Source organism: Entelurus aequoreus, linkage group LG12 (genome assembly GCF_033978785.1).
Source record: "Entelurus aequoreus isolate RoL-2023_Sb linkage group LG12, RoL_Eaeq_v1.1, whole genome shotgun sequence".
Taxonomy (NCBI): domain Eukaryota; kingdom Metazoa; phylum Chordata; class Actinopteri; order Syngnathiformes; family Syngnathidae; genus Entelurus; species Entelurus aequoreus.
Window position 1 is genome coordinate 16,673,745 of NC_084742.1, and position 12,024 is coordinate 16,685,768.

Here is a 12,024-nt window from a genome sequence, read left to right on the forward strand (position 1 = left end):
CAAGCTTAAATTGCTTTTTTGTAGGTAGTTGGTCCGAAAATAACGGGCAACTTTCCCCCGGTCGTCTCAGCAAAGTAAGAACTTCTAGCAAGGAGGTCACAACTTAGCAAAAGGCTACTTTGTAACTTAAATGATGCACAAAAAAGGGTCAGCACCTCAGATGCAGCAAACAGGATTGATCTTTACTTGCTGTCTCTATCAGCCTTGCACATTTTTTTTTATTATCTGTTAAACAAACGCAGCTCGTGGTCCTACCCGGGAAGGCGCGTTGCATTCTTGTCCTTTTTAAGTCCCAGGCGGCTGGTGGACTTGATGTAGAGGTGGCGGTGCAGCTCGTCGATGAGCACCAGGTGGATGTTGAGCTTTTTGCTGTGCAGCTCCAGGCGTAGGTCACTCAGACCCTCTACCTGCAGCAGGGGACCCTCCAGGGACCCCACGGCGGACACCTACACAGGGATAAAGAATATCAACATCTCGCGCCAATACGTAAATCCCAATATGTAGCATCAATCTAGCTTAGCTGTGCGCTCCAACATCAAGTAAACCGAACTCCCAGACACGGTGATCAGTGGGTTGAGCGTATAGGTTTGAACACTCAACCATTAGTCAGAGGTTTTGTGTTGTCACAGTTTAGAGCCCAGGTGTGTGCAGGGCTGGGCCGTTCAAATTGAGCACCATTACACAACATTAACAAACAAGAAGTAAAAACTTTCATGTATTATCTATTCATGTATAGAGTAGTTGTCAGTGCACTGATAGCAGCTCATCAGTGTCATTCACAACTGCAAACAATAAATATTACAATCGGATGTATTGATCAAAGTAGGGTTGTATGGTATACCGGTACTAACAAAGTATCGCGGTACTAATCAATTGAAATCGCTACTATACTGTATATTGCCTTTGAAAAAAAATACCGGTACCATTCTTTCCTCTGAATGCCGCTGTGCGGCGGTGACTACAGAGCAGAGGAGCATGATGTTGAGTGTGTCAAAACGCACACACAAAGATCATATAAGCAATAACATCGTGGAGAGGAAGATTGTCAAAAAACTGCAATCCTACTGGTTAATAAAGAGGGTGCATGAAGCGCAATATGGAGGTATTTGGGCTTCAAAACTAACAATAAAGGTGACGCTTCAAACAGGGAGGGGCCGCGCTGCAAGTGTTGTTTTACACCTTTCCTGCTTGTCGGCTCCCAGACCGTGGTCTAGGAGCGCAGGGGAGACGTTCCCTCCAGGGCCGATGTTTTGTCGGGGGTAACACCTTTCACTTTACCCAGCAATGGGTCCGTAAAGCCTGCGATGAGGTGGCGACTTGTCCAGGGTTTACCCCGTCTTCCGCCCATGTGCAGCTGGGATAGGCTCCAGCACCCCCCCCCCCCAACCTCATAAGGGACAAGTGATAGAAAATGGATGGATGGAGTCCGTAAAGCTCCGCTCTTTGGTCGGAATGACAAGGCCATAGATTAGTTACAACTTGGTCACTTTATTTATAATTTTACACAGGGCACAACCGGACATCCACCATGCTAATAACACTCCAGAATATGCTACTGCTACGTCTCACTACTTTCCCACTCACTTACTCACCCCACAAACTGCCATTCTTAAAGGAGCTACGCTACTCTCACAACAGCTGCTTTAAAACACACTTTGCCAAATGTGGCGATTAGTATTACCATTTTGCTTCAAACTTAGGTAAACATTTAAATAATAATTATTCAGATCTGCACAAGGAGTTATAAAGAGTGATAGGTAATAATGTAGTTGTTACCCCTGCCTTATGTTTGGCTCCCATGCAGACAGTAATCAAAGAGCACAGGGCGGACGTTCCCTTCAGGGTCGATGTTTTTGTCGGGGGTAACACCCTTCACTTTACCCGGCAATGGGTCTGCCAAGCTCTGCTTTCAGGTCAAAATGACGAGGCCGCCGATCCTTGACAATCTGGTTGCTTTATTATTAGTTTTGCAGGACACAACCGGACCCATTCATCCTTCTACTGCGCAGTGCACGCGCTCCCTCTCTCTCTCTTTACTCGCCCACTCACTCACTGATGTCACTTAGCCAACACATTGCCATTCTCACAAACACACATTCACTACTCTCATAAGTTAACCAGCTCCCCTACTCTGCACAGGTAGATACGTAGACGCGCACACAACTGCTTGGTTTGATGCCAAATATTAGCGGGGTTAGGATAGCCCAATTAGTGTCAACTAATGTGAAGTGAAATGAGTGAATTTTGATCCAAATTCCTACAATTTGTGTTTTATCTTTAACACATGTGTTTTACCTGCTACATGGCTTATCTGTGTACATTTATCCATAGTTTTGTTTTTAGTACCTAATTAATAATTAATAATTGTATTTTTCTTAAAGCACAGACCAGGAGTGGCAACCATAAATTATGAATAATTTAATATAATGTCAGTAAAACTTTCTGTTCTATTCTAACCTAATCCTTGATTATGGCAGACTAAATGTAATATGGAAAACTGTAAATTGTTCTTTGAGTCCAAGAAGAAAAGCCCAATGTGTTTATTTATATTTACATTTTAACCTTGTAAAAGTGTTCTTTGACTGTTAGTGTTTAATGTATTGTAAGATTTTCTGTTCAAATAAAGCCAATATTAAAATTTTTATTTGGAAAAGTATCAAAAAGTAATGATATACATTTTAGTACCGGTACCGGTACTAAATTATTGGTATCAGGACAACCCTAGATCAAAGTATATCGAGCTGCCACGTGGTGGTTTTTGTCTTTGGGACAAATAAATGCTCATTCTGTTCAGTTGTATTCTATAAAAAGGGTCACATAAGAGAAAGTGCTGAACACTGTACATATGTAGAATACCAGTTGCAGAGCTTTAGTAACAAGCCAATGCATACTGTATTTCTGTATCTGACATCTTTATAAGATTGTTTAAAGATTTGCAGTCATATTGCGAGAGCAGGCGAGCGCTTTGACCTTTAATAAAACTTGACAAAAATATATTTGACGTGCAGAAAGAAAAGAAAAGGAGAGAAAACGGTGTGGTTTTTATCCAACATCACAAGGCTTATGACTGCAGAGACAACTGAGAAGAATTTTAATTCTCTGAGATAAGCTTTTCTCAAACACACTTTCAGTTTGAGCAAAGCCACCACTTTCCAAGAAAGAAATCTGTTACACTACTTTTGTAACGTCCAGATCAATTAAATCAAGCGTATTTGAAGTTTTCCGGGAGGCAACGAAACGTCCGACTGACTTTGAACTCCAATACAAAAACCTGTCAAAGCCACTGAGCGCAGGTTGAAGGAATTTTCGCTTTGTTCCGCCCTCACCAAGAGGATTTTCGCGCTTCTTTTGTGCTCACCGCCACCACTCACCGTCTACAGGAGATAACTCTATTCAAGCAAACTAATTATTGCCAAAGTCAGAATGTGTGGGATTGACAGAGGAAGAGCGACATCACAGAGCCTGGTCGTTTTATTCCTTATTGCCACCCCGAATGCTCCCCTGCTTTAAAAACGCACATCAAACGCACTTGCACACCGAGCTACAAATTGGGTGTTTAGTGTGCAAGAAGATTGAAAAAAATCCAGCTCCAAGACATAAATATTGTTGTTAATAATGTATGTGCACCATGCCCCACTAAACAACTTATTTACAACCTAATCAAAAATCAAATGCATGTCTAAATATGTTAATGTGTTGAGATGTGCGATATTGGCTAAGGAAAAACGCCACACATTTGAGTGTGATTTCCTCTTAATGACTCACCAGCATATCCGTGGCATGGAGGTAGTGCTTGCTGGCCATATAAGCCTCCAGGCGCTGAGGCACTTGCTTGATGCTCTCAATTTCATCCAGCAACTGCAGGACGTGCTTGTGCTCGATGCCTTCGATCCACAGCTTCCTCAGCTCGTCCCGTTTGCAGTGCAGCAGCATCTTGCAGGACAGCAGATTCTCCTTTACCTGCAAAAGAAAGTGTGACATACTTACTTTTTAGGCTGTGCATTGATAAATTAACACTCTACCTGCTTAATTTTGTTACGAGAGGTGGTGATGCGCTCGGTGATGCTTTGGTACGTCCTTATGGCGGTGGTGAGTTCGGCATAATTCTGGACGATGAGCTCATCAAGATCCCGGTCACATGTTTCAAAAGCTTCCTCAAGACGGCCTTTCTCGGTCTCCCTGTCCTGGACGTCATCGCTGCTGGACAAAGTCCTGAATGGAATAAGTGAAGTGAATTAAAGTTAAAGTTAAAATACCAATGATTTTCACACCCACACTAGGTGTGGTGAGATTATCCTCTGCATTTGACCCATCACCCTCACCCCCTGGGAGGTGAGGGTGATGCAGTGCACAGTGAGCAGCCCGGGAATCATGTTGGTGATTTAACCCCCAATTCCAACCCTGGATGCTGAGTGCCAAGCCGGGAAGTAATGGGTCCTATTTTTATAGAGTCTTTGGTATGACACGACCTACCGATCTTAGGGCGGACACTCTAACCACTAGGCCACTGAGCAGGTCGTATATTTATATAGAGCTTTTCTCTAGTGACTCAAAGCACTTTTACATAGTGAAACCCAATATCTAAGTTACATTTAAACCAGTGTGGGTGACAGGTGGGTAAAGTAACAAGTGACAAGGATGGCGGAAGTGGGGGATCGAACCTGGAACCCTCAACAGCCCAGCTATACCACCCCAATAATAAGTGGGAGACGCATGCAATGTTTATACACACATTCAATGATCACAATGTTATTCTTATATATACAATATATAATGTTGACTTGGTGATAGTCGTGTAAATGGTAGTGTAAAATACACTACCAGATGATAGCTGGCACTATTTGATCCCTTTAAACGGCATTTAAAGTGACAAACGCGTAAAATAACCGGACAGTAAAGATATAATCAGCTTAAGGGGAGACACGATGTTGTAATACTAAATTGACAGTTGGGCGACACACATTTGCTTGAGCCAAACAGGAAGGACACAACGATGCTAACAGGAAGGTTAGCATTCTCATTTCAGAACATCCGTAAATGCGATCGGCCACAAAATGCATTGCAAACGATGACCACTTGAAAAATTGGAAAAAGTGTGTTTCAAAAAATACCTTATGACGGAGATGAGAAGTCCGGAGGGGTCTTTGCTTTTGTTGACAGCGCCTCTGTATCGTCCTGTGTCAGCTGCCATCTTTTCCAGTTGCTGCGCTCAGACCGGAAGCAGAAGGCGGGTGTTTCTCTCCTGAAGGATTGTGGGAGTTGTAGTTGAAATTGCGATTGCTGGCTGGACTTCACTGTAGAGCAGTCAGATTTCAGAAGGGTTTGAAGGTTTAATTTAAAGTTGTAAATGGAATACATTATAATACGAGTATTATTAATAATAACAGTAGTGTAATTTTATTGAACATTGTTTTAATTATAGGAGTGTTTTAACTGGCACTATACTATATATCAGTGACCACATTTAACTATATATTAATATTTGTTTAATTTTGTTTCACAATTTTAGCTTACATGTTCAGTCAATGTTTCTGTTTTTTTAAATGCTATATCCAACCACTTGTTTTAATGCAATATTGATTTTTGACAAAATGTGCAGATAATAAGATCGAGACCTCCTTTACTGGAGCATTCGATCCATATCTCTTGAGATTGTGAAAGGAAAACCCAGCAGAGAGAAAAATGTTTTTCAGTTGGTTAATAGCCTCTTCCTTTTAGAGCATCCATAGTGTTAGATTTTAGTTGGACTTATCGCTGACAATCTTTGCTGTACCAACGACAATGGTAGAGGCCATTGATTCTTGGGGCAGTTCGATCCTGTATAGTCTAGACCTTGATTGATGTGCCGGTGGAATGACGAGATAACATTGTTGGTGCGTCTTTTCTCAGCTAGCCAAACAAAGGTGAAGCCGCTGACGGTTTTCTTTTGAAAAGAAAGGAGTCGAATTCTTTTGCTCCAGGTTTAATTTTGAAGTTCTTATCTTAAACCCTGATGACCGTTTCTCATCGCTCCAACTAACCGACTTGCCTTCTCTTCTCAATAACTGTGCAACAAGGTCATTCTGCTCACCTTGATGGTCACAAACTGATTGATCTGACTGCAATAGAGCCCATACCTTGTTTCCGTTTAAATATCTTCCTTGCAAATGAAATGATATGTTATTATAACCAAACAGACGAGGGTAATCTTGATCTGTTGTTTTATTAAGTCACAATTCCGTCATGTATTTATTATATAAACCCTGTTTTCAATACAGCCTGAGACTTTTCAAAGAGCGCCCCTGGGGCATTTCTGCTATTCCTGTAATTCATTATGTAATCTGTGATCATAATAGATTCACAGATGAGGGATTCTTCTGGGATTCTACTGCAATGCATGATAGCTCTATTCCTCGTTTACAACAGAAGGAGCAGAATTAAACTTGTTCAAACAATGACAAATGACATAGGAAAAAGAATCTGGAAAAAAATGCGCTTTTCACAAATAGAAACAGATGTAGTGTCAAAATACTAAATAACACCTAAGTATGACATATGGTACAAACGATTCTCTGACTCCTTCCAATTGCTGTTATAATGATCCATGTGTGTATGTAAATGTGAGGCAATTAATGCACACAATTCAATATCAAAGGGTAATAATATTGGTTATATATGCAGATAAAGTGTAACATAAATTTGTGCCCAACAACCATAAATGCATGGAAAGGTCTTCATTGATCTTATTTATGTGTTTTTATAGCAGCCCCAGCTTGCAAACATCCACTAATCGGAAGCAAAGAGCAAATATATATATATATATATATATATTTTTTTTTGTGTTTATAGTATATCAAGTTTTGAGAACAAGAATAATGAACTGTCAGTCCTAATGATAGCCTTATACTCAAGGCAAATCAAATTGTGGTGTTATACTTTGATATCCTGCAAGGCTGCATGACTTTCTTTCTGGGAGGTTTATGGTTTCGATTAGGAAAAGCAGAGCCATAGTTTTTCATTTTGAAAGCTGACAGGCTACGGAACTCGGAATCAAATTGTAGACTGAAAAAGCTAAGATATGAAGACACAGATGTCTTCCTGAGTTTAGAAATAGTCAAGCGATGTTGGTGTTATTACAAAGCAAGACAAAACCCCTGAAATGAGTAATGATACAATAATGTAAACAACAGATTGTAGTTGGAGCTGGACACAGATATGCTCCTTGTGTGCAAGTGAAGTTGACAATCTGGGCGACGTTCCAAAGCCACAAGCAATATGTTATGTTCAGTGTGAATTACAAAAGGTCATCAGAGGCACGGATACGCCTTCTTCTTTCTCCTCCTCACCTTCTGTCTACAGCTCTGCGTCATAATTACCTCACAGTTGATTGCAATATATCCTTTAATTATTGTCTTGACAAAGGCAACACATATCTACAGAAAAGCTGTAAAAAGATACTTAATGTGCACCACTTAAGATGACAAAAAAAATGTGTTTTAGTGTCTATATCGTATTTATTGTACAGTATCTTATTTTAGCTGTAAAAATGTCATCATGTTGTTTTTCTACAGTAGCACCTTAATTGATTGTTTTTATTGTCCTCCTGACGCCTTAATAAACTTCAATAACGTTTTTGGAATTAGAATTTTTATTTCAGGCGCAACAAACCAAAAATACTCTGCATCTACAAAATTCAAACAAAAACATTTTCAAAATACAAATATACAAAACCCAAAACCAGTGAAGTTGGCACATTGTGTAATTCACAGTGTTGGGTTAGTTACTGAAAACCAGTAACTAGTTACAATTACTAGTTACTTTATTTCAAAAGTAACTCAGTTACTAACTCAGTTACTTACACCAAAAAGTAATGCGTTACTGTGAAAAGTAACTATTTAGTTACTTATTTTCCCCCCCTTTTTTTTAAGGCTCCCATTAATGCCCTTTTAGCCTTCATTTCAGTACTGTTATTGCACTGGAGAATAATACAATCTGTTGATCAACTTGACATGCATTTGCATCACTGAACTCAGAAAGCAATGTGGTCTACATACAACACACAAAGACAAAGATATGTTTCAAAGGGCCAATTTATTTCAGGCCAGAAAAAATTGAAAAAACTATTTTAAATAGCTGCAACATAATGGCACTTTAACTTTAACTCTAAGTAGATAGGATCTTTGATCCAAGACACAACTTACATTTAACTAAAATGTTATTTTCTTTGTGCTCGACAAAAGAAAAGTATTGAGAATGTCTCCATGTTAAAAAACTTGACTTCTGGCTTCGCCATGATGTCTTGTTAGTTGTTATGAGAGTAGCGTATGTGTGTGTGTGTGTGTGGCCCTTTAAGATTAGACAGCATGAGAGGTGAGTGACGTCAGTGAGTGAGTGGGCGAGAGAGGTGAGGGAGCGGCGACAGTGAGTGCGTGTAAGTGCTCTAGCTTGCTGGATGGCTGCGTCCAATAAAGTCACAAAGTTGCAACAAACCGCCGGGCTCGTCATTCACCCTCAGCTGTAAAGACCCTCTTCCGGGTAAAGTGAAGGTTGTTAGACCCGAAGTACGGCTCTGGAGGAACGTCTCCCCTGCGGGGAGGCGTGCTTTCTGTGGGTGGGGGAAAGCACGCCTCTTATTTTCCACCGGAGCGCTCCAATAAAACACACTCAGATCTTCAGTTTCTAGCCGATACTACATAAAAATAACGTAAAATAACGCAGTAACGCATCATGCAGTAACGGTAACTGAGTTACTGTATATAAAAAAATAACGCGTTAGATTACTAGTTACCGCCGAAACTAACGGCGTTACAGTAACGCGTTACTTAGTAACGCGTTAGTCCCAACACTGGTAATTCATCAATAAAAACAGAATACAATGATTTGCAAATCCTTTTCAACTTATATTCAATTGAATAGACTGCAAAGACAAGATATTTAATGTTCGAACTGAGAAACTTAATTTTTTTTTGCAAATAATCATTAACTTAGAATTTAATGGCAGCCACACCATTGCAAAAAAGTTGGCACAGGGGCATTTTTACCACTGTGTTACATGGCCTTTCCTTTTAACAACACTCAGTAAACGTTTGGGAACTGAGGAGACACATTTTTGAAGCTTTTCAGGTGGAATTATTTCCCATTCTTGCTTGATGTACAGCTTAAGTTGTTCAACAGTCCGGGGTCTCTGTTGTGATATTTTAGGCTTCCTATTGCGCTACACATTTTCAATGGGAGACAGGTCTGGACTACGGGCAGGCCAGTCTAGTACCCACATTATTTTACTACGAAGCCACGCTGTTGTAACACGTGGCTTGGCATTGTCTTGCTGAAATAAGCAGGGGCGTCCATGATAATGTTGCCTGGATGGCAACATATGTTGCCCCAAACCTGTATGTACATTTCAGCATTAATGGTGCCTTCACAGGTGTGTAAGTTACCCATGATTTGGGCACTAATACACCCCCATACCATCACAGATGCTGGCTTTTCAACTTTGCGCCTGTAACAATCCGGATGGCTCTTTTCCTCTTTGGTCCGGAGGACACAACGTCCACAGTTTCCAAAAACAATTTGAAATCTGGACTCGTCAGACCACAGAACACTTTTACACTTTGCAACACTCCATCTTTGATGAGCTGGGGCCCAGTGAAGCCGGCGGTGTTTCTGGGTGTTGTTAATAAATGGCTTTCGCTTTGCATAGTAGAGTTTTAACTTGCACTTACAGATGTAGCGACAAACTGTAGTTACTGACGGTGGTTTTCTGAAGTGTTCCTGAGCCCATGTGGTGATATCCATTACACACCGATGTCAGTTTTTGATGCAGTACTGCCTGAGGATTCAAAGATCACAGGCATTCAATGTTGGTTTTCAGCCTGGCTGCTTATGTACAGTGATTTATCCAGGTTCTTTGAACCCTTTAATGATATTACGGACCGTAGATGTTGAAATCCCTAAATTACTTGCAATAGGTGGTTGAGAAATGTTGTTCTTAAACAATTTGCTCACGTATTTGTTCACAAAGTGGTGACCCTCGCCCTATCATCGTTTGTGAATGACTGAGCATTTCATGGAAGCTGCTTTTATACCCATTTATGGCACACACACCTGTTCCCAATTAGCCTGTTCACCTGCGGGATGTTCCAAAAGAGCGATGAACAGTTTCTCAGTCTTTTTTGCCAATTGTGCCAGCTTTTTTGAAACATGTTGCAGGCATCAAATTCTAAATGAGCTAATATTTGCAAAAAATAACAAAGTTTACCAGTTCGAACGTTAAGTATCATGTCTTTGCAGACTATTCAATTGAATGTAGGTTGAAAAGGATTTGCAAATCATTGTATTCTGTTTTTATTTACGATTTACACAACGTGCCAGCTTCACTGGTTTTGGGGTTTGTACAATCAAAGCTGCAAGCAGCGACGAACAGACCCTTGCACCTTCGTGCAATTCTGGGTTCACACGAGTCGGCAAGCACGCATTACGCAATGCAGTCACGTCCTTCCCAATGCCCTGAGTCCTGACCCATCAGGAAGATCGAGTAGTTATGACTTGTGATCTTGGTGTCGATGAGCCAAACAGAAATTCTAGTTAGAATGCGTCAGGAACCAAGTTGTATGATTTTGAGGCAAACAGCTAAAAAAACATGTTAAGATTTAGCATGATTCAAGTACCAAGTTATATGAATTTGAGGTATTCGGCTGGAAAATTGGCAAAAAAAAAGTTAACATGCAAGTTTAACTACCAGAAAATGTTCAGAAAAAAAGTCAGAAGCAGCACTTCATTGCCTCATGTAATTAAAGTGACATTTGATGATTGATATTTATACAGTGCTATTTCACAGCTATCTCTATGCACTTTACATAAAAAAAAACTAGTGGTAAAAATCATTATAAGGTAACTTTAACTTCCACGTAGCAATATATACATATATATTCCTATCCATTTGACATTACAGATATTTTCACATTAGTGTCAAGGATAGACCAATATATCGGATAGTAATGATTCACAGGGCTGTGGTGTTTGGTGAATCTTTTGAGCTAGGAATGTCACTATTCAGCGTGCCATTGTAACTTATGGTTTCAACTTTTATTTATTCGCAGAATTGCATTACGGGTTCACCGCAGACATCTTTGTACTCCTCTGCAATCTGGGTATTACTTTTAAACGGTACTACGATTCAAAGTAGCATAAAACTGCCCAAAAATATTTGCCATTGAGAATTCAACATACCCTTATAAGTATTCACAGCATTTGCTCAATACTTTGTTGTCCCCACATCTGCGGTCCCCTCCAAGGTTTCTCATTGTAGCCCATTGGGTTGAGTTTTTCCTTGCCCTGATGTGGAATCTGAGCCGAGGATGTCGTTGTTGCTTGTGCAGCCCTTTGAGACACTCGGGATTTAGGGCTATATAAATAAACTTCGATTGCTTGATTGATTGATGTTTCCTCCTCATTGTTGTGCCTGTTGTTCTTTAAAGAGTCTTGGTAACACAAAGCTGCTTCAAACTCAATTTAACCTTAAATGGTGTGCTCCATCTTGACCTTTAAACATTTTTGGATATTTGATGGCAACAAATTATTTCTTGCTTTAGATATTAATTCTGCCGTTTTAATTTCACCAGATACATCGATTTTATGATTTGTGACTTTATAAACATCAATCAATCAATCAATCAAAGTTTACTTATATAGCCCTAAATCACGAGTGTCTCAAAGGGCTGCACAAGCCACAACGACATCCTCGGCTCAGATCCCACATCAGGGCAAGAAAAAACTCAACCCAATGGGATGAGAATGAGAAACCCTGGAGGGGACAGCAGATGTGGGGACACCCCCTGGGCGACCGGTGCAATGGACGTCAAGTGCACTGCAAAAACTGAAATATAAGTAAGATTAAATATCTCTAATAAGGGTGATATTTGCTTATTTTCTGTCTGATAAGATAATTCTTCTCACTAAGCAGATTTTATGTTAGTGTTTTACTTGTTTTAAGGGTTTTGGTCCTAAATGATCTCAGTAAGATATTACAGGTTGTTGCTGAGATTT

The 12,024-nt window shown here is 40.2% G+C and overlaps 1 protein-coding gene across 1 annotated transcript in view; it reads right to left on the reverse strand.

Moving 5' to 3' along the window:
- exoc4 (exocyst complex component 4) overlaps positions 1 to 5,262 on the reverse strand; it is a 162,854-nt gene extending 157,592 nt beyond the window's left edge. Inside the window, exons 1-4 of the mRNA XM_062064900.1 lie at positions 5,112 to 5,262; positions 4,023 to 4,212; positions 3,766 to 3,960; positions 256 to 446 (exon numbers count right to left, since the gene is read on the reverse strand). Coding sequence (XP_061920884.1) covers positions 256 to 446; positions 3,766 to 3,960; positions 4,023 to 4,212; positions 5,112 to 5,191 — 656 coding nt within the window. The 5' untranslated portion in view covers positions 5,192 to 5,262. The remainder of the gene's footprint in view (positions 1 to 255; positions 447 to 3,765; positions 3,961 to 4,022; positions 4,213 to 5,111) is intronic.
- Positions 5,263 to 12,024: the final 6,762 nt, after the last annotated feature.